At 44.0% G+C, this 24,422-nt stretch overlaps 1 protein-coding gene across 1 annotated transcript in view; it reads right to left on the reverse strand.

Annotated features, from left to right (window-relative positions):
- The window catches only part of tmem237a (transmembrane protein 237a), a 38,038-nt gene that overhangs the window by 7,862 nt on the left and 5,754 nt on the right, over nucleotides 1–24,422 (reverse strand). Inside the window, exons 3-6 of the mRNA XM_065019683.1 lie at nucleotides 14,274–14,408; nucleotides 3,473–3,569; nucleotides 2,924–3,078; nucleotides 2,099–2,225 (exon numbers count right to left, since the gene is read on the reverse strand). Coding sequence (XP_064875755.1) covers nucleotides 2,099–2,225; nucleotides 2,924–3,078; nucleotides 3,473–3,569; nucleotides 14,274–14,408 — 514 coding nt within the window. The remainder of the gene's footprint in view (nucleotides 1–2,098; nucleotides 2,226–2,923; nucleotides 3,079–3,472; nucleotides 3,570–14,273; nucleotides 14,409–24,422) is intronic.

Raw genomic sequence — 24,422 nt, forward strand, 5'->3', positions numbered from 1 at the left:
GTGTAACTCACCTGAAGCCACTGTGTAACCCACCTGAAGCCACTGTGTAACTCACCTGAAGCCACTGTGTAACTCACCTGAAGCCACTGTGTCACATCCAAGACCTCTGCAAGGCATGTAAATCACCTGAAGCCACTGTGTAACTCACCTGAAGCCACTGTCACATCCAAGACCTCTGCAATGCATGTAAATCACCTGAAGCCACTGTGTAACTCACCTGAAGCCACTGTGTAACTCACCTGAAGCCACTGTGTAACTCACCTGAAGCCACTGTGTAGCTCACCTGAACCCACTGTGTAACTCACCTGAAGCCACTGTGTAACTCACCTGAAGCCACTGTGTAACTCACCTGCCACTGTGTAACTCACCTGAACCCACTGTGTAACTCACCTGAAGCCACTGTGTAACTCACCTGAACCCACTGTGTAACCCACCTGAAGCCACTGTAACTCACCTGAAGCCACTGTGTCACATCCAAGACCTCTGCAAGGCATGTAAATCACCTGAAGCCACTGTGTAACTCACCTGAAGCCACTGTGTCACATCCAAGACCTCTGCAATGCATGTAAATCACCTGAAGCCACTGTGTAACTCACCTGAAGCCACTGTGTAACTCACCTGAAGCCACTGTGTAACTCACCTGAAGCCACTGTGTAGCTCACCTGAACCCACTGTGTAACTCAACTGAACCCACTGTGTAACTCACCTGAAGCCACTGTGTAACTCACCTGAAGCCACTGTGTAACTCACCTGAAGCCACTGTGTAACTCACCTGAAGCCACTGTGTAACTCACCTGAACCCACTGTGTAACTCACCTGAACCCACTGTGTAACTCACCTGAAGCCACTGTGTAACCCACCTGAAGCCACTGTGTAACTCACCTGAAGCCACTGTGTAACTCACCTGAAGCCACTGTGTCACATCCAAGACCTCTGCAAGGCATGTAAATCACCTGAAGCCACTGTGTAACTCACCTGAAGCCACTGTGTCACATCCAAGACCTCTGCAATGCATGTAAATCACCTGAAGCCACTGTGTAACTCACCTGAAGCCACTGTGTAACTCACCTGAAGCCACTGTGTAACTCACCTGAAGCCACTGTGTAGCTCACCTGAACCCACTGTGTAACTCAACTGAACCCACTGTGTAACTCAACTGAACCCACTGTGTAACTCACCTGAACCCACTGTGTAACTCACCTGAAGCCACTGTGTAACTCACCTGAAGCCACTGTGTAGCTCACCTGAAGCCACTGTGTAACTCACCTGAAGCCACTGTGTAACTCACCTGAAGCCACTGTGTAGCTCACCTGAACCCACTGTGTAACTCACCTGAAGCCACTGTGTAACTCACCTGAAGCCACTGTGTAACTCACCTGAACCCACTGTGTAACTCACCTGAAGCCACTGTGTAACTCACCTGAAGCCACTGTGTAACTCACCTGAAGCCACTGTGTAACTCACCTGAAGCCACTGTAACTCACCTGAAGCCACTGTGTAACTCACCTGAAGCCACTGTGTAGCTCACCTGAAGCCACTGTGTAACTCACCTGAAGCCACTGTGTAACTCACCTGAAGCCACTGTGTAACTCACCTGAAGCCACTGTGTAACTCACCTGAAGCCACTGTGTAGCTCACCTGAAGCCACTGTGTAGCTCACCTGAAGCCACTGTGTAACTCACCTGAAGCCACTGTGTAACCCACCTGAAGCCACTGTGTAACCCACCTGAAGCCACTGTGTAACTCACCTGAAGCCACTGTGTAACTCACCTGAAGCCACTGTGTAACTCACCTGAAGCCACTGTGTAACTCACCTGAAGCCACTGTGTAACTCACCTGAAGCCACTGTGTAACTCACCTGAAGCCACTGTGTAACTCACCTGAAGCCACTGTGTAACTCACCTGAAGCCACTGTGTAACTCACCTGAAGCCACTGTGTAGCTCACCTGAAGCCACTGTGTAACTCACCTGAACCCACTGTAACTCACCTGAAGCCACTGTGTAACTCACCTGAAGCCACTGTGTAACTCACCTGAAGCCACTGTGTAACTCACCTGAACCCACTGTGTAACTCACCTGAACCCACTGTGTAACTCACCTGAACCCACTGTGTACTCTCATGGCTACGTCCCTGGTCGTCCAGAGGGCTCTGTTCTCCATGTAATCCTCCATGTGGTCAGGTAGATGTGCATTGTGTTTGGGCGGGTCAGTCGCCTGGAAACGCTCTGAAAGAACATCGAGACAACAACTGTTTAAACTCGTGACCAGGGTCTGAGTTCCAAAGGAGAGAGCCAGTTTCCCCGGACACAGATTTAATCTAGGCCAGGACTACGAAGCATGCTCTCCGTTGAAATAGTTTATTAGTCCTAGACTAGTGGTCTGCCAGCTAGTCGCAGGCAGACAGACAGCTAGTCGCAGGCAGACAGACAGCTAGTCGCAGGCAGACAGACAGCTAGTCGCAGGCAGACAGACAGCTAGTCGCAGGCAGACAGACAGCTAGTTGCAGGCAGACAGACAGCTAGTTGCAGGCAGACAGACAGCTAGTTGCAGGCAGACAGACAGCTAGTCGCAGGCAGACAGACAGCTAGTCGCAGGCAGACAGACAGCTAGTTGCAGGCAGACAGACAGCTAGTCGCAGGCAGACAGACAGCTAGTTGCAGGCAGACAGACAGCTAGTCGCAGGCAGACAGACAGCTAGTTGCAGGCAGACAGACAGCTAGTTGCAGGCAGACAGACAGCTAGTTGCAGGCAGACAGGCAGGCAGACTCGTCTAGACTAGTGATTTACTTTAAGAAGTTAAATACTTTGTGAGAGTTTGCAGCGCCGTTCTACCGTTGTTTAGAGATATAAGTCTCTGCCAACACCTCAAGATTTGGTTGCACGTTCTGATTTTATGTTAATATAAGAGAGACAGGACACTCACTGTTTCTCTCCACAAACACTTTGCCGACAGGCTGGCTGTGGCCCAGAGGAGAAGAAAACAGGGAATGCTGGGGGATAGCATGGTGCAAACCACTGACGATGTCACCTTCCTCCACACCCAGGTCATTGGCGTAATGCATGTCAATCTTGGACTTCCTGTTGTGGGTGGGGTGGGTGGGGGGGGGGGGGGGATAGGCGGGTGCAGATAGTAACGTGTCAAGATGGAGATTATGGAGACGTTCCAGGCCGCTTACCGCTCAGATATATCATCAACAGGTCATTAAGGCATATCGATGGGGGATCCTGAACACACATATTCAATGTAGGCGACCTGGAACGTCCCCGTAGTTCGATGCTGGATGTTAGGTTCATCACAATGTTCTCTTTTTCATATGTTCTGTAGCAGTTGCTTTATCCTGGGTCTAGCCTGGTCCCAGATCTGCTTGTGCTGTTTTCCTATGGTCACAATGACCACGTGGCTTTGCAAACCGCCCAAACAGATGTGGTACCAAGCTATGGAGGGTCTGGCCTGCAACAGTCCAGAACTCACTTCTTCCTCTTGGTTTTTGTCCTGGTGACGGCTTGTTCCTCCCCGTCCGTGTGCTGGTCCATCCCATCCCCATTCACCAGCTCCGGCTCCTCCATGTCTGAGATAGATAGATAGATAGATAGATAGGGTAGGTTGATTGATTGATTGATTGATTGATAGATTAGACATATTTTACCAGCCATTTGAGAATAGATAATTACACATGGAGATGAGAGAGGTTTAAAGGCTTTCTATACAACTAATTATTGAGTAGTACAGTCCGTGGTAGACTCTTCGTGTTAAATCAGGACCAACTAACGAACAAGCAACTATGTCCAGCTGCGACCAACTGTGACAACAGTCTACACACCAGGCAGAGCATCTCTTTGGGCTGTAGTCTGATAAATAAAAGGCTTAGACATACAGGACCAGCTACCTAGACACAGATTAAACATGCAGTCCGTGGGTTTTAAGCACTTACAAATTCAGAACTTATTTTACGAATAAACATAGATATATATTTATTTTTTTGTAGGACATAACATATATGAAATTGATGACGTAGTGCACAATTATGAGGGACCCATTTAGGCTTTGTAAGCACTACTTTCAAAACTACTGGCCTAAAAGGATACAAAAGCTCTAAAGCATGACTTTAAGCCTTGTCCTTTCTCAATGGAGATCTCTTTAGTCCAGGCAACATCTGGAAACCCAGGCCACAAAGTAGGAGGGTTACCGTTAGGAAGATGTGAGACCGACCGACCGGTCCAGGCAACATCTGACGCCAGACAACGTGACCGGCCGACCGACCAACCGACAGGCAACATCTGGAAACCCAGGCCACAAAGTAGGAGGGTTACCGACTGACCGACCGACCGGTCCAGGCAACAGCAGGGTTACCGTTAGGAAGATGTGACGCCAGACAACGTGACCGGGAAGATAGTTTTATTTTACCAGACGTTTGAGAAATTTACCGGATCCATATGCATTGGGGTGTAAAACCCAATAGGGTGTCCTGACAGCGTTCAGAATGACAGAAATCACATGAACATTATGGTGATGTATCTTAACAGAACATTATGGTGATGTATCTTAACATTATGGTGATGTATCTTAACATTATGGTGATGTATCTATCAGAACATTATGGTGATGTATCTTAACATTATGGTGATGTATCTAACAGAACATTATGGTGATGTATCTTAACATTATGGTGATGTATCTTAACATTATGGTGATGTATCTAACAGAACATTATGGTGATGTATCTAACAGAACATTATGGTGATGTATCTAACAGAACATTATGGTGATGTATCTTAACATTATGGTGATGTATCTTAACATTATGGTGATGTATCTTAACATTATGGTGATGTATCTTAACATTATGGTGATGTATCTTAACATTATGGTGATGTATCTAACAGAACATTATGGTGATGTATCTTAACATTATGGTGATGTATCTAACAGAACATTATGGTGATGTATCTAACAGAACATTATGGTGATGTATCTAACAGAACATTATGGTGATGTATCTAACAGAACATTATGGTGATGTATCTTAACATTATGGTGATGTATCTTAACATTATGGTGATGTATCTTAACATTATGGTGATGTATCTTAACATTATGGTGATGTATCTAACAGAACATTATGGTGATGTATCTATCAGAACATTATGGTGATGTATCTAACAGAACATTATGGTGATGTATCTAACAGAACATTATGGTGATGTATCTAACAGAACATTATGGTGATGTATCTAACAGAACATTATGGTGATGTATCTAACAGAATATTATGGTGATGTATCTAACAGAACATTATGGTGATGTACCTTAACATTATGGTGATGTATCTTAACATTATGGTGATGTATCTTAACATTATGGTGATGTATCTTAACATTATGGTGATGTATCTAACAGAACATTATGGTGATGTATCTAACAGAACATTATGGTGATGTATCTAACAGAACATTATGGTGATGTATCTTAACATTATGGTGATGTATCTTAACATTATGGTGATGTATCTAACAGAACATTATGGTGATGTATCTAACAGAACATTATGGTGATGTATCTAACAGAACATTATGGTGATGTATCTTAACATTATGGTGATGTATCTAACAGAACATTATGGTGATGTATCTTAACATTATGGTGATGTATCTAACAGAACATTATGGTGATGTATCTTAACATTATGGTGATGTATCTTAACATTATGGTGATGTATCTAACAGAACATTATGGTGATGTATCTTAACATTATGGTGATGTATCTAACAGAACATTATGGTGATGTATCTAACAGAACATTATGGTGATGTATCTAACAGAACATTATGGTGATGTATCTTAACATTATGGTGATGTATCTAACAGAACATTATGGTGATGTATCTTAACATTATGGTGATGTATCTTAACAGAACATTATGGTGATGTATCTTAACAGAACATTATGGTGATGTATCTTAACAGAACATGTCATTTATGTAATGAAGCAGCCAATAAAACTTCATTTTTAAAAATTTGCCAAAATGCAATTAGCTGGAAAATACCATTCTAAACAGCCCACCTGGGAAACACCATTCTAAACAGCCCACCTGGGAAACACCATTCTAAACAGACCACCTGGAAAACACAATACTAAACAGCACACCTGGGACAACACCGTTCTTAACAGAACACCTGGAAAATACCATTCTAAACAGCCCACCTGGGAAACACCATTCTAAACAGCCCACCTGGGAAACACCATTCTAAACAGACCACCTGGAAAACACAATACTAAACAGCACACCTGGGACAACACCGTTCTTAACAGAACACCTGGGAAACACCATTCTAAACAGACCACCTGGGGAAACACCATTCTAAACAGCCCACCTGGGAAACACCATTCTAAACAGCCCACCTGGGAAACACCATTCTAAACAGCCCACCTGGGGAAACACCATTCTAAACAGCACACCTGGGGAAACACCATTCTAAACAGCACACCTGGGGAAACACCATTCTAAACAGCCCATCTGGGGAAACACCATTCTAAACAGCCCACCTGGGAAACACCATTCTAAACAGCACACCTGGGAAACACCGTTCTAAACAGCACACCTGGGAAACACCATTCTAAACAACACACCTGGGACAACACCATTCTAAACAGCACACCTGGGAAAAACCATTCTAAACAGCCCACCTGGGACAACACCATTCTAAACAGCACACCGGGGAAAAACCATTCTAAACAGCACACCTGGGAAACACAATACTAAACAGCACACCTGGGACAACACCGTTCTTAACAGAACACCTGGGAAACACCATTCTAAACAGACCACCTGGAAAACACAATACTAAACAGCACACCTGGGAAACACCATTCTAAACAGCACACCTGGGGAAACACCATTCTAAACAGAACACCTGGGAAACACCATTCTAAACAGCCCACCTGGGAAACACCATTCTAAACAGCACACCTGGGAAAAACCATTCTAAACAGCCCACCTGGGACAACACCATGCTAAACAGCACACCTGGGGAAACACCATTCTAAACAGCACACCTGGGAAACACCATTCTAAACAGACCACCTGGGGACCATCAGCCAAAACCTAGGAAGAAACCTAGAGAGGAACCAGGCTATGAGGGTGGCCAGTCCTCTTCTGGCTGTGCCGGGTGGAGATTATAAACCTAGAGAGGAACCAGGCTATGTGGGGTGGCCAGTCCTCTTCTGGCTGTGCCGGGTGGAGATTATAAACCTAGAGAGGAACCAGGCTATGTGGGGTGGCCAGTCCTCTTCTGGCTGTGCCGGGTGGAGATTATAAACCTAGAGAGGAACCAGGCTATGAGGGGTGGCCAGTCCTCTTCTGGCTGTGCCGGATGGAGATTATAAACCTAGAGAGGAACCAGGCTATGAGGGGTGGCCAGTCCTCTTCTGGCTGTGCCGGGTGGAGATTATAAACCTAGAGAGGAACCAGGCTATGTGGGGTGGCCAGTCCTCTTCTGGCTGTGCCGGGTGGAGATGATAACAGAACATGGCCAAGATGTCTGTGAAAAACATCTAAGATATGTGAAGATAATGTGGCTCGAGCATCATTTAAAATGTTGAGACAAGAAGAAAGGGAGAGGTGTGTGTGTCTCTCTCTCCAGAACACCATTCTAAACAGCCCACCTGGGGAACACCATTCTAAACAGCCCACCTGGGAAACACCATTCTAAACAGCACACCTGGGAAACACCATTCTAAACAGCACACCTGGGAAACACCATTCTAAACAGCACACCTGGGAAACACCATTCTAAACAGCACACCTGGGAAACACCATTCTAAACAGCACACCTGGGAAACACCATTCTAAACAGACCACCAGGGGAAACACCATTCTAAACAGCACACCTGGGACAACACCACTCTAAACAGCACATCTGGAAAACAACATTCTAAACAGCACACTTGGGACAACACCATTCTAAACAGAACACCTGGGACAACACCACTCTAAACAGCACATCTGGGAAACACCATTCTAAACAGCACACCTGGGAAACACCATTCTAAACAGCACACCTGGAAAACACCATTCTATACAGCCCCCCTGGGAAACACCATTCTAAACAGACCACCTGGGGAAACACCATTCTAAACAGCACACCTGGGGAAACACCATTCTAAACAGCCCACCTGGGAAACACCATTCTAAACAGCCCACCTGGGAAACACCATTCTAAACAGACCACCTACGGAAACACCATTCTAAACAGAACACCTGGGAAAAACCATTCTAAACAGAACACCTGGGAAACACCATTCTAAACAGCCCACCTGGGAAACACCATTCTAAACAGACCACCTGCGGAAACACCATTCTAAACAGCCCACCTGGGAACCACCATTCTAAACAGCCCACCTGGGGAAACACCATTTTAAACAGCCCACCTGGGAAACACCATTCTAAACAGCACACCTGGGGAAACACCATTCTAAACAGTACACCTGGGAAACACCATTCTAAACAGAACACCTGGGGAAACACCATTCTAAACAGCACATCTGGGGAAACACCATTCTAAACAGCACATCTGGGGAAACACCATTCTAAACAGCCCACCTGGGAAACACCATTCTAAACAGCCCACCTGGGAAACACCATTCTAAACAGCACACCTGGAAAACACAATACTAAACAGCACACCTGGGACAACACCGTTCTTAACAGAACACCTGGGAAACACCATTCTAAACAGCACACCTGGGACAACACCACTCTAAACAGCACATCTGGGACAACACCACTCTAAACAGCACATCTGGGACAACACCACTCTAAACAGCACATCTGGGACAACACCACTCTAAACAGCACATCTGGGACAACACCACTCTAAACAGCACATCTGGGACAACACCGTTCTAAACAGTACACCTGGGAAACACCATTCTAAACAGCACACCTGGGACAACACCACTCTAAACAGCACATCTGGGAAACACCATTCTAAACAGCACACCTGGGAAACACCATTCTAAACAGCACACCTGGAAAACACCATTCTATACAGCCCCCCTGGGAAACACCATTCTAAACAGACCACCTGGGGAAACACCATTCTAAACAGCACACCTGGGGAAACACCGTTCTAAACAGCACACCTGGGGAAACACCGTTCTAAACAGTACACCTGGGAAACACCATTCTAAACAACACATCTGGGGAAACACCATTCTAAACAGCACACCTGGGGAAACACCATTCTAAACAGCCCACCTGGGAAACACCATTCTAAACAGACCACCTACGGAAACACCATTCTAAACAGAACACCTGGGAAAAACCATTCTAAACAGAACACCTGGGAAACACCATTCTAAACAGCCCACCTGGGGAAACACCATTCTAAACAGCACACCTGGGGAAACACCATTCTAAACAGCCCACCTGGGAAACATCATTCTAAACAGCACACCTGGAAAACACCATTCTAAACAGCCCCCCTGGGAAACACCATTCTAAACAGACCACCTGGGGAAACATAATTCTAAACAGCACACCTGGGGAAACACCGTTCTAAACAGCCCACCTGGGAAACACCATTCTAAACAGAACACCTGGGAAAAACCATTCTAAACAGCCCACCTGGGAAACACCATTCTAAACAGCACACCTGGGAAACACCATTCTAAACAGAACACCTGGGAAAAACCATTCTAAACAGAACACCTGGGAAACACCATTCTAAACAGCACACCTGGGGAAACACCATTCTAAACAGACAACCTGGGAAACACCATTTTAAACAGCCCACCTGGGAAACACCATTCTAAACAGACCACCTACGGAAACACCATTCTAAACAGAACACCTGGGAAAAACCATTCTAAACAGAACACCTGGGAAACACCATTCTAAACAGCCCACCTGGGGAAACACCATTCTAAACAGCACACCTGGGGAAACACCATTCTAAACAGCCCACCTGGGAAACACCATTCTAAACAGCACACCTGGGGAAACACCATTCTAAACAGTACACCTGGGAAACACCATTCTAAACAGAACACCTGGGGAAACACCATTCTAAACAGCACTTCTGGGGAAACACCATTCTAAACAGAACACCTGGGAAACACCGTTCTAAACAGCCCACCTGGGGAAACACCATTCTAAACAGCCCACCTGGGGAAACACCATTCTAAACAGCCCACCTGGGGAAACACCATTCTAAACAGCACACCTGGGGAAACACCATTCTAAACAGCACACCTGGGGAAACACCATTCTAAACAGCACACCTGGGGAAACACCATTCTAAACAGCCCATTTCTCTCCTGTTGCCACCATGTTGTGTTGCTGCCTTGCTGTGTTGTTATGTGTTGCTGCCTTGCTATGTTGTTGTCTTAGGTCTTTATGTAGAGTTGTGTTGTCTCTTATCATGATGTTTAGTCTTATATATATATGTTATATATTTTTGTATTTCTTATTTTAAATCCCAGCCCCCGTCCCCACAGGACACCTTTTGTGCTAGGTCATCAATGTAAATACTGACTTGCCTAGTTAAATAATGGTTAAATTAAAAATTAAAAAATATATACCAGAAAGCCTGAAATTGCCACAGAGGAATCGAGAATCATTAGCTTCTTTAATAAAATGTGCTGTGGATTGTTTCAGATCATAAGCTCGTAGGCCTCTGCCTATTTGGGAAGTCCGCAATATGGGCAGCACGCGTGGCAATAAGACTCGCCAATTATTGAGTTGCGGATGTCACATTTCAAATCACATTTATTTATAAAGCCCTTCTTACATCAGCTGATATCTCAAAGTGCTGTACAGAAACCCAGCCTAAAACCCCAAACAGCAAGCAATGCAGGTGTAGAAGCACGGTGGCTAGGAAAAACTCCCTAGAAAGGCCAAAACCTAGGAAGAAACCTAAAGAGGAACCAGGCTATGAGGGGTGGCCAGTCTCCAGCCAATTCGTGGGCTCTCATTGTGTGAATTGTTTGCCCGTTGATTGTAGATTTTGATCAATTCTCCATTACGTCACCAGGACTAAACATACCATTAACCCCTGTCATTTGGTTACATTCATTTCTGTTAATGCATGTATTAATTACAGTAATTTACCGTTCTCATTCTCGCAGTGGTAACGTTGTTTGTGGCGTTCACAACCTGCTACAATTGTGAGAAACAAGTTTTTGTTTATTTCATAACCATCATTTACGAATCTCCCCCTTCAATAATCACCCGTCTTCAGTGTGAAAGTTAGGCCTACTGTTGCATTGGCCAAACACGACAAGATGGACTATCATTAGTCCAAACACGACAAGATGGACTATCATTGGTCCAAACACGACAAGACAGACTATCATTGGTCCAAACACGACAAGACGGACTATCATTGGTCCAAACACGACAAGATAGACTATCATTGGTCCAAACACGACAAGATGGACTATCATTGGTCCAAACACAACAAGACCGACTATCATTGGTCCAAACACAACAAGACCGACTATCATTGGTCCAAACACGACAAGACAGACTATCATTGGTCCAAACACGACAAGACAGACTATCATTGGTCCAAACACGACAAGACAGACTATCGTTGGTCCAAACACGACAAGACCGACTATCATTGGTCCAAACACGACAAGACAGACTATCGTTGGTCCAAACACGACAAGACCGACTATCATTGGTCCAAACACGACAAGACAGACTATCGTTGGTCCAAACACAACAAGACAGTTGTGAAGAGGACACAACCACACCTATTCCCCCCCCAGGAGGCTGAAAATATTTGTCATGGGTCCCAGATCCTCAAAAATGTATACAGCTGCACCATCGAGAGCATCTTGACTGGCTGCATCACCGCTTTGTATGGCAACTGCTCGTCATCCGACCATAAGGCACTACAGAGGGTAGTGCGTACGGCCCAGTACATCACTGGGGCCGAGCTTCCTGCCATCCAGGAAGAAAAATGGTCAAAGACTCCAGCCACCTTCTCTTTGCTACCGCACGGAGCGCCAAGTCTAGGTCCAAAAGACTCTTTAACAGCTTCTACCCCCTAAGTCATTACACTATTTGCATGTTTTACACTGCTGCTATGCATAGTCCCTTCACCCCTACCTACATGTATATATTATTACCTTGACTAACCTGTACCCCTGCACATTGACTCGGTACCCCAGGTATATAGCCTCGCTATTGTTATTGTTAACAGAACCTAGGGTAACAGAACCTAGAGTAACAGAACCTAGAGTAACAGTACCTATGGTAACAGTACCTAGGGTAACAGAACTAGGGTAACAGAACCTAGGGTAACAGAACCTAGAGTAACAGTACCTAGGGTAACAGAACCTAGGGTAACAGAACCTAGGGTAACAGAACCTAGAGTAACAGTACCTAGGGTAACAGAACCTAGGGTAACAGAACCTAGGGTAACATAACATAGAGTAACAGTACCTAGGTTAACAGTACCTAGGGTAACAGAACCTAGGGTAACAGAACCTAGGGTAACAGAACCTAGGGTAACAGTACCTAGGTTAACAGAACCTAGGGTAACAGAACCTAGGGTAACAGAACCTAGGGTAACAGAACCTAGGAGTAACAGAACCTAGAGTAACAGAACCTAGGGTAACAGTACCTAGGGTAACAGTACCTAGGTTAACAGAACCTAGGGTAACAGAACCTAGGGTAACAGAACCTAGGGTAACAGAACCTAGAGTAACAGAACCTAGGGTAACAGAACCTAGGGTAACAGAACCTAGGGTAACAGAACCTAGGGTAACAGTACCTAGGGTAACAGAACCTAGGGTAACAGAACCTAGAGTAACAGTACCTAGGGTAACAGAACCTAGGGTAACAGAACCTAGGGTAACATAACATAGGGTAACAGTACCTAGGTTAACAGTACCTAGGGTAACAGAACCTAGAGTAACAGTACCTAGGGTAACAGAACCTAGGGTAACAGAACCTAGGGTAACAGAACCTAGAGTAACAGTACCTAGGGTAACAGAACCTAGGGTAACAGAACCTAGGGTAACATAACATAGGGTAACAGAACCTAGGGTAACAGAACCTAGGGTAACAGTACCTAGGGTAACAGTACCTAGGTTAACAGAACCTAGAGTAACAGTACCTAGGGTAACAGAACCTAGGGTAACAGAACCTAGGGTAACAGAACCTAGGGTAACAGTACCTAGGGTAACAGAACCTAGGGTAACAGAACCTAGGGTAACAGAACCTAGAGTAACAGTACCTAGGGTAACAGAACCTAGGGTAACAGAACCTAGGGTAACAGTACCTAGGGTAACAGAACCTAGGGTAACAGAACCTAGGGTAACAGTACCTAGGGTAACAGAACCTAGGGTAACAGAACCTAGGGTAACAGTACCTAGGGTAACAGAACCTAGGGTAACAGAACCTAGAGTAACAGTACCTAGGGTAACAGAACCTAGGGTAACAGAACCTAGGGTAACAGAACCTAGAGTAACAGAACCTAGAGTAACAGTACCTAGGGTAACATAACCTAGGGTAACATAACCTAGGGTAACATAACCTATTGTAACAGAACCTAGGGTAACAGTACCTAGGTTAACAGAACCTAGGGTAACAGTACCTAGGGTAACAGAACTTAGGGTAACAGAACCTAGGGTAACAGAACCTAGGGTACTAGGGTAACAGTACCTAGGGTAACAAAACCTAACAGTACCTAGGTTAACAGAACCTAGGGTACTAAGGTAACAGTACCTAGGGTAACAGAACCTAGAGTAACAGTACCTAGGGTACTAGGGTAACAGTACCTAGGGTAACATAACCTAGAGTAACAGTACCTAGAGTAACAGTACCTAGGGTAACATAACCTAGAGTTACAGTACCCAGGGTAACAGAGATTAGGGTAACATAACCTAGGGTACTAGGGTAACAGAACCTAGAGTAACAGAACCTAGAGTAACAGTACCTAGGGTAACAGAACCTAGGGTAGTAGGGTAACAGAACCTAGAACCTAGAGTAACAGCACCTAGGGTACTAGGGTAACAGTACCTAGGGTAACAAAACCTAGGGTAACAGTACCTAGGTTAACAGAACCTAGGGTACTAGGGTAACAGTACCTAGGGTAACAGTACCTAGGTTAACAGAACCTAGGGTACTAGGGTAACAGTACCTAGGGTAACAGAACCTAGAGTAACAGTACCTAGGGTACTAGGGTAACAGTACCTAGGGTAACATAACCTAGAGTAACAGTACCTAGGGTACTAGGGTAACATAACCTAGGGTACCTTGGGTCTGAGCTTTCTTTTTCTTCTTCCTCTTCTGTGGTGGGACTTCCTGTGGTTCAGGGGTCAGAGGGATCGTCTCTGACTGCCTCCTACTGGCCAGTCCCTCCATCTCAATACCTGGCTCTGGAGGGCTGCCTGGGTAGCAGACAGCAGAACACACTGAGGAGGACACTTAGTTCATTATACAGACATGAGTTGGCAAAAGGTTACCAGTAAAGTGGCAGAATTGTGAAAACTTTTAGGATTTGATGGATTTTTTATAACATGTACAGTAAATTTAAAAAAAATAATACATTAACCTCATAGTCCGCCCCATCCCGTATGCGGTATCGTGACTACAGCCTCAAGCTCATTACCATAACGCAACGTTAGCGATTTCTAAAAATCGCAAATGAAATGAAATAAATATGCCTGCTCTCAAGCTTATCATTTTCTTAACAACACTGTCATCTCAGATTTTCAAAATATGCTTTTGAACCAGAGAAAATCAATCATTTGTGTAAGAGTGTTGATAGCTAGCTTAGCATTTAGCGTAGCATTTAGCACGCAACATATTCACAAAAACCAGCAAAGGAATCAAATAAAATAATTTACCTTTGAAGAACTTCAGATGTTTCAATGAGGAGACTCTCAGTTACATAGCAGATGTCCAGTTTTTCCTGAAAGATTCTTTGTGTAGGACAAATCGCTCCATTTTGTTACTATGCATTTGGCTACCGAAACTAACCGAAAATTCAGTCACCTACACGTCGAACTTTTTTCCGAATTAACTCCATAATATCGACTGAAACATGGCAAACGTTGTTTGAATCAATCCTCAAGGTGTTTTGTCATATATCTCTTCATTGAAATGCCGTTCGTGGAAGCATGCTTTCTTCTCAGAATCGCATGGAAAAATACCAGTAGCTGAGTTTTGCGCACCAATTTCCACGCAGGACACCGTGCGGACACTTGGCAATTGTAGTCTCTTATGGTCAATCTTCCAATGATATGCCTGCAAATACGTCACAATGCTCCAGACCCCTTGGGGAAACGATAGAAAGGGTCCGTTCATTCCTGTCGCATTCACAGCCATATAAGGAGATCATGGAAAACGTAGCTTCGGAAATCCTGTTCATTTCCTGGTTGCTGAAACATCTTGGTTTTGCCTGAAGGTTTTGTTCTAGGGCACTCACAGTGAAAATCTTTGCAGTTCTGGAAACGTCAGAGTGTTTTCTTTCCAAAGCTATCAATTTCATGCATAGTCGAGCATCTTTTCGTGACAAAATATTGCGCTTAAAACGGGCACGTCTTTTTATCCAAAAATGAAATACTGCCCCTAGAGTCCTATTAGTATACAAAATAGAATGACAAAGCTGTCAAACATGATCCTGAATATAACCAATCTACTTAGTGAACCCTGTTCATGTTTAATATGTTTCAGCATAAAATATCATATCAATGTTTACACACTTTTATTTATTTTAACTAATATGTTGCCGTTGATGATCCGTTTTTGCTGGAGTCAATAGTTGGAGGAGTTCAGAGTTCATTGGAAATGATGTCATCCCAGCAAACCGGGAACATTCCCATGACATTAGTTAATAAGATTCCCAGTAAGTTCTAGTTAGGGTTTTATGTAACACTGCGATGATAACATCACCTACTTCTACTAATTAGCTGCTCAACAAAGACCTTAACTAGCTGAATCAGATATACTAAATTAGGTTTGGACTGAGGACCTACAGGACAGTAGATCTCCAGGAGGAGGGTTGGACTCATAACCTACAGGACAGTAGATCTCCAGGAAGAGGGTTGGACTCATAACCTACAGGACAGTAGATCTCCAGGAAAAGGGTTAGACTGATAACCTACAGGACAGTAGATCTCCAGGAAGAGGGTTGGACTGATAACCTACAGGACAGTAGATCTCCAGGAAGAGGGTTGGACTGATAACCTACAGGACAGTAGATCTCCAGGAAGAGGGTTGGACTGATAACCTACAGGACAGTAGATCTCCAGGAAGAGGGTTGGACTCATAACCTACAGGACAGTAGATCTCCAGGAAGAGGGTTGGACTCATAACCTACAGGACAGTAGATCTCCAGGAGGAGGGTTGGACTCATAAACTACAGGACAGTAGATCTCCAGGAAGAGGGTTGGACTCATAACCTACAGGACAGTAGATCTCCAGGAAGAGGGGTTGGACTAGATCTCCAGGAAGAGGGTTGGACTGATAACCTACAGGACAGTAGATCTCCAGGAAGAGGGTTGGACTGATAACCTACAGGACAGTAGATCTCCAGGAAGAGGGTTGGACTCATAACCTACAGGACAGAGGGTTGGACTCATAACCTACAGGACAGTAGATCTCCAGAGAGGGTTGGACTCATAACCTATAAGACAGTAGAAGGAAGAGGGTTGGACTCATAACCTACAGGACAGTAGATCTCCAGGAAGAGGGTTGGACTCATAACCTACAGGACAGTAGATCTCCAGGAAGAGGGTTGGACTCATAACCTACAGGACAGTAGATCTCCAGGAAGAGGGTTGGACTCATAACCTACAAGACAGTAGATCTCCAGGAAGAGTGTTGGACTCATAACCTACAGGACAGTAGATCTCCAGGAAGAGGGTTGGACTCCCAAAAAACATCAAAAAACTGTCCAGTTGTGCAGGTGATTATACAATGTTTATTTTTTGTGGTTCAAAAAACAGTCACCTGATGTTACAATAAAGTTCCCAGGATTCTTCTTCTTTCTTTTTTTTTTGATTGTGGTAAAATTGTGAATAGATGAGTATCCCAAACATTAACCTGTTAACCAAACTTAAGAATGCCGAATTCTATCAGGGTGAAGAAACTCCTTTGATGTTGCAAGAATGTTGACATAACCGCCTTTGAGTTCTTTAAAGGTTCCCAGAACATTTCATTATGTTGTGGGAACATTGCGGGTACATTACGTTCAACACAATATGCTCAGTTGCGATCACATTCATATAATGTTTAGGTTAAGTTAGGCACAGGACATTCCCATATTGTTGTAAGAATGTTGACCTGGTCACCTGTTACTTCACATGGTAAATGTTCACAACTCTTAATACAAAAACTGGTAACGCAGTGTTTTTCATTCAGAACCTGTCATTCTCCATTCATTTGGATTGTAAAACATCTCACACCACACAACCATTGATTCAGAATATAAGTTTACTGTGACCTGTAATGAGAACATCATCATACATAACATAATGCTATATTTTCCATTTAGTCCTTTTTCTCCCCAATTTCGTGATGTCCAATTGTTAGTAATTACTATCTTAGTCTCATCGCTACAACTCCCGTACGTGCTCGGGAGAGACGAAGGTCGAAAACCATGCGTCCTCCGAAACACAACCCAACCAAGCCGCACTGCTTCTTAACACAGCGCCCATCCAACCCGGAAGCCAGCCGCACCAATGTGTCAGAGGAAACACCGTGCGACCTGCACTGCGCCCGGCCCGCCACAGGAGTCGCTAGTGCGCGATGAGACAAAGATATCCCTACCCCGCCAAAACCTCCCTAGCCCGGACGGCGCTAGGCCAATTGTGCGTCGCCCCATGGACATCCCGGTCGCGGCCGGCTGCAACAGAGCCTGAGCTCAAACCCAGAGTCTCTGGTGACACAGCTGGCGCTGCGATGCCCTAGACCACTGCGCCACCTGGGAGGCCCCTATTTAGTATTTTTAACAACCAGTTAATCCAATAGCAAACAATGCAACATTTCAAATCGCCCTTAGAAGTGCTGAATGTAACATGCTACATGTAGATTACAGTACATTATTAGAGTGCATTAGAAAATATTGGAAGAAATGTCCAGATTTACTTTGTTAGCCAACAAGATGAGTAAGCCTAACAAACAGCAAAAGCACTAGTCAATGTCGACCTATTCTGTGAAAGAAAGAAATATTCCCAACAAAGTCTAGGACAGTTGTGGGATGCGATAGATCCCAAATTAATACAATCACTAGCATCAAAACATTTTTTTTGATGCAACGAGGCTGACACAACAGATCAGAACATTTAGCTTAAAATGTTAATAAACTATTAGGCTATTACTATTACTATTAACTATTAATTTTCTTCACATTATAAGCGCAGTAACTGCAGTAAGCATGTTCCATTAGAAAACAATACAGGTTATTAAAAGTGACCACAAATGTGATTATGCTTTTATTATACGGGTGCATTTTTAAGGTGAAAAAATATCTTCCCCCAAAACATGAAACTCACTCGCTGCTTAGGTATGCCAGTTAGACTCTACACAAATTATAAAGCACATTCATGTGCTTAATTTTAAGAAGTTATTTGGCCACTTTACAAACCTTTACAAAATCAAAACATATTGGCCTATGGACTAGCCTACATGAGGTGTGCGACTATGATTTGAAACAGTCACAAAAAAAAGGTATTGTTTCTTGCCTTACACTGGGCATCATTCACAAGTGATAATATATCAAATCAAATGGGATGGTCACATACACATACCTATACAGGAAACTATGCTTATGTCGCAAGTCACGACTTCCCAGGAGTTTGAGTAAAATTACTAAGTCGTTTTTTTGGGGTATCTGTACTTTATTTTACTATTTATATTTTTGACAACTTTTAACATCACTACATTCCTAAAGAAAATAATGTACTTTTTACTCCATACATTTTCCCTGACACTCAAAAGTAGTCTTTACATTTTGAATACATAGCAGGACAGGAAATGGTCCAAATCAAACACTTATCAAGAGAACATCCCTGGTCATCACTACTGCCTCTGATCTGGTGGACTCACTAAACAGAGAACATCCCTGGTCATCCCTACTGCCTCTGATCTGGAGGACTCACTGGAACATCCCTGGTCATCCCTACTCACTCTAAACAGAGAACATCCTGGTCATCCCTACTGCCTCTGATCTGGAGGACTCACTAAACAGAGAACATCCCTGGTCATCCCTACTGCCTCTGATCTGGAGGACTCACTAAACAGAGAACATCCCTGGTCATCCCTACTGTCTCTGATCTGGAGGACTCACTAAACAGAGAACATCCCTGGTCATCCCTACTGCCTCTGATCTGGAGGACTCACTAAACAGAGAACATCCTGGTCATCCCTACTGCCTCTGATCTGGAGGACTCACTAAACAGAGAACATCCTGGTCATCCCTACTGTCTCTGATCTGGAGGACTCACTAAACAGAGAACATCCCTGGTCATCCCTACTGCCTCTGATCTGGAGGACTCACTAAACAGAGAACATCCCTGGTCATCCCTACTGTCTCTGATCTGGAGGACTCACTAAACAGAGAACATCCCTGGTCATCACTACTGCCTCTGATCTGGTGGACTCACTAAACAGAGAACATCCCTGGTCATCCCTACTGACTCTGATCTGGAGGACTCACTAAACAGAGAACATCCCTGGTCATATCTACTGCCTCTGATCTGGAGGACTCACTAAACAGAGAACATCCCTGGTCATCCCTACTGTCTCTGATCTGGAGGACTCACTAAACAGAGAACATCCCTGGTCATCCCTACTGCCTCTGATCTGGAGGACTCACTAAACAGAGAACATCCCTGGTCATCCCTACTGCCTCTGACTGGAGGACTCACTAAACAGAGAACATCCTGGTCATCCCTACTGTCTCTGATCTGGAGGACTCACTAAACAGAGAACATCCCCCTACTGCCTCTGTTCTGGAGGACTCACTAAACAGAGAACATCCTGGTCATCACTACTGCCTCTGATCTGGAGGACTCACTAAACAGAGAACATCCCTGTTCATCCCTACTGCCTCTGATCTGGAGGACTCACTAAACAGAGAACATCCCTGGTCATCTCTACTGCCTCTGATCTGGAGGACTCACTAACCAGAGAACATCCCTGGTCCTCCCTACTGCCTCTGATCTGGAGGACTCACTAAACAGAGAACATCCCTGGTCATCCCTACTGCCTCTGATCTGGCAGACTCACTAAACAGAGAACATCCCTGGTCATCCTTACTGCCTCTGATCTGGAGGACTCACTAAACAGAGAACCTCCCTGGTCATCTCTACTGCCTCTGATCTGGAGGACTCACTAAACAGAGAACATCCCTGGTCATCTCTACTGCCTCTGATCTGGAGGACTCACTAAACAGAGAACATCCCTGGTCATCCCTACTGCCTCTGATCTGGAGGACTCATCCCTGGTCAACTGCCTCTGATCTGGCAGACTCACTAAACAGAGAACATCCCTGGTCATCCTACTGCCTCTGATCTGGAGGACTCACTAAACAGAGAACCTCCCTGGTCATCTCTACTGCCTCTGATCTGGAGGACTCACTAAACAGAGAACATCCCTGGTCCTCCCTACTGCCTCTGATCTGGCAGACTCACTAAACAGAGAACATCCTGGTCATCCTACTGCCTCTGATCTGGAGGACTCACTAAACAGAGAACATCCCTGGTCATCCTACTGCCTCTGATCTGGAGGACTCACTAAACAGAGGTTCATCCCTACTGCCTCTGATCTGGAGGACTCAGTAAACAGAGAACATCCTGGTCATCCCTACTCTGATCTGGAGGACTCACTAAACAGAGAACATCCCTGGTCATCACTACTGCCTCTGATCTGGTGGACTCACTAAACAGAGAACATCCTGGTCATCCCTACTGACTCTGATCTGAGGACTCACTAAACAGAGAACATCTGGACTGCCTCTCACTAAACAGAGAACATCCCTGGTCATCCCTACTGTCTCCGATCTGGAGGACTCTAAACAGAGAACATCCCTGGTCATCCCTACTGCCTCTGATCTGGAGGACTCACTAAACAGAGAACATCCCTGGTCATCCCTACTGCCTCTGATCTGGAGGACTCACTAAACAGAGAACATCCCTGGTCATCCCTACTGTCTCTGATCTGGAGGACTCACTAAACAGAGAACATCCCTGGTCATCACTACTGCCTCTGATCTGGTGGACTCACTAAACAGAGAACATCCCTGGTCATCACTACTGCCTCTGATCTGGAGGACTCACTAAACAGAGAACATCCCTGGTCATCCCTACTGCCTCTGATCTGGAGGACTCACTAAACAGAGAACATCCCTGGTCATCCCTACTGCCTCTGATCTGGAGGACTCACTAAACAGAGAACATCCCTGGTCATCCCTACTGCCTCTGATCTGGAGGACTCACTAAATAGAGAACATTCCTGGTCATCACTACTGCCTCTGATCTGGAGGACTCACTAAACAGAGAACATCCCTGTTCATCCCTACTGCCTCTGATCTAACCGACTCACTAAACAGAGAACATCCCTGGTCATCCCTACTGCCTCTGATCTGGTGGACTCACTAAACAGAGAACATCCCTGGTCATCACTACTGCCTCTGATTTGGAGGACTCACTAAACAGAGAACATCCCTGGTCATCCCTACTGCCTCTGATCTGGAGGACTCACTAAGCAGAGAACATCCCTGGTCATCCCGACTGCCTCTGATCTGGAGGACTCACTAAACAGAGAACATCCCTGGTCATCTCTACTGTCTCTGATCTGGAGGACTCACTAAACAGAGAACATCCCTGGTCATCCCTACTGTCTCTGATCTGGAGGACTCACTAAACAGAGAACATCCCTGGTCATCCCTACTGCCTCTGATCTGGAGGACTCACTAAACAGAGAACATCCCTGGTCATCCCTACTGCCTCTGATCTGGAGGACTCACTAAACAGAGAACATCCCTGGTCATCCCTACTGCCTCTGATCTGGAGGACTCACTAAACAGAGAACATCCCTGGTCATCCGTACATTAAAATAACAAGAAAACGGTGCAGTCTGATTTGCTTAATGAGGAATTTAAAAATGATTTATAGTATTACTTTTGATACTTAACCTCTCTTGGGTAAGGGGCATTATTTACACCTCCAGATGAAAAGCATTCCCAAAGTAAACTGCCTGTTACTCAGGCCCAGAAGCTAGGATATGCATATCATTTGTAGATGTGGATAGACTACACTCTAAAGTTTCCAAAACTGTTAAAATAATGTCTGTGAGTATAACAGAACTGATATGGCAGGCGACAACCAGAGAAAAATCCATCCAGGAAGTGGAATTATTTTCATGTGGCTGTTTTTCAACTCCATGCCTATAGAGAATCCAATGGGTTAAGAATCAGATTGCAGTTCCTGTGGCTTCCACTAGATGTCAACAGTCTTTAGACATGGTTTCAGGCTTTTATTTTGAAAAACGATGAGTTAAAAGCCATTTTGGTCAGAGGACGTATGCAGACCTGATTTGCGCGTGGTTCTTATTTTTCCTTTCTATTGAAAACAGTATTATCCGGTTGATATATTATTGATTATAAAGACAAACGACCTGAGGATTAATTATAAACATCGCTGGCACTTTTAGTATGTATTCGTCTGCATGTTGTGACCGCCTTGGAGCCATTGGATTACTGAACAAAACGTGCAAAAAAAACTGAGTTTTTGGGACATAAAGAGGGACTTTATCGAACAAAACGAACATTTACTGTGTAACTGCGAGTCTTGTGAGTTCAACCATATGAAGATCATCAAAGGTAAGTGATTATTTTTGTCCCTATTTCTGACTTTATTGACTCTTCCACTTTTGTACATGGGGCGCTGTCCACAGATAATCGCATGTTTTTGCCGTAAAGCCTTTTTGAAATCTGAAACAGCGGCTGGATTAACAAGAATTTAATCTTTAAGCCGATGTATAACACCTGTATATTTTATGTATTTTTTATGAATGTTTATTATGACTATTTCTGTATTTTGAATTTGGCGCTCTGCAATTTCAGGCTAGCGTCCCACATACCCTAGAGAGGTTTTAAGCATATTTTAGCAATTCGATTTACTTCTGATACTTAACTATCTTTAAAATGAAATACTTTTAGACTTTTACTCAAGTAGTATTTTACTGGGTCACTTTCACTTTTACTTGAGTCATTTACTATTAAGGTTTCTTTACTTTTATAGAAGTATGACAACTGGTTACGTTTTCCACCATAAATAAATAAAATCACTCTGGACTGTCCACATTTAAAATGTGTAACTAAATTCAGTCAAATCGGGGGGAGTTATTTGTGCCAGAAGGGCGTAGGCCTATATGGGCACACTGAAGGCAACGGCCCCAACCACTACACCACCCCAGGCCACGATTGAACTCAAATTTGACACTAGTATGTTGTAGCCTAGTGGAGACCAATATCTATCTTGTGTTATTAAGTTGTATACAACTACGGTTGTTGATGTGCATGGCAGCATTTCAGATTTTAAAAAATGACATTTGAATGTTGCAGTAGTAGGACCTAGCGTTTGAGCGAGCCAGAGAAAATATTATTTTGATAACAGGCCTGATGACTAGACATCCTCCGCATGGAAAGATAACTGCTCATTTTCAAGAATTGACGAGACTCAATTGAATTTCGATCTAACATCTGTAGAATCATTCGCACAACTGTTCAGTTTTTTGTGAACATGTTTTTGTGAACATGTTTTTGTGAACATGTTTTCATGTTTTTGTGAACATGTTTTTGTGAACATGTTCTTCATGTTTTTGTGAACATGTTTTTGTGAACATGTTTTTGTGAACATGTTTTTGTGAACATGTTTTTGTGAACATGTTCTTCATGTTTTTGTGAACATGTTTTTGTGAACATGTTTTTGTGAACATGTTTTTTTGTGATGTCCCAACAATGTTCTCAGCAGACTGTTCCCACAGATGATATTACCAAATGAATATAAATTACATAAAACACAATAGAAAAATACTTTAAATTATATAATGTGCAGAAAACTACATTTATTCTCCATTGAAGTTGATGGGTCATTTATAACAAAATCTTCACTAGGAAAGTGGAAAAAACTCAAAGTAAAAAGACAACAGTAAACCAACATATTTTTCTATAAAAGAAAGAGAAGGATTGCTGAGGTGGCAGGTAGCCTAGTGTTTAGAGCGTTGGGCCAGTAACCGAAAGGTTGCTGGATCGAATCCCCGAGCTGACAAGGTAAAAGTTCTGTTGTTCTGCCCCTGAACAAGGCAGTTAATCTACTGTTCCTTAGTAGGCTGTCATTGTAAATAAGAATTTGTTCAACTGACTTTCCTAGTTAAATAAAGGTCAAAATAATTGA

The sequence above is a fragment of the Oncorhynchus nerka genome, linkage group LG1 (genome assembly GCF_034236695.1).
Source record: "Oncorhynchus nerka isolate Pitt River linkage group LG1, Oner_Uvic_2.0, whole genome shotgun sequence".
Classification (NCBI taxonomy): domain Eukaryota; kingdom Metazoa; phylum Chordata; class Actinopteri; order Salmoniformes; family Salmonidae; genus Oncorhynchus; species Oncorhynchus nerka.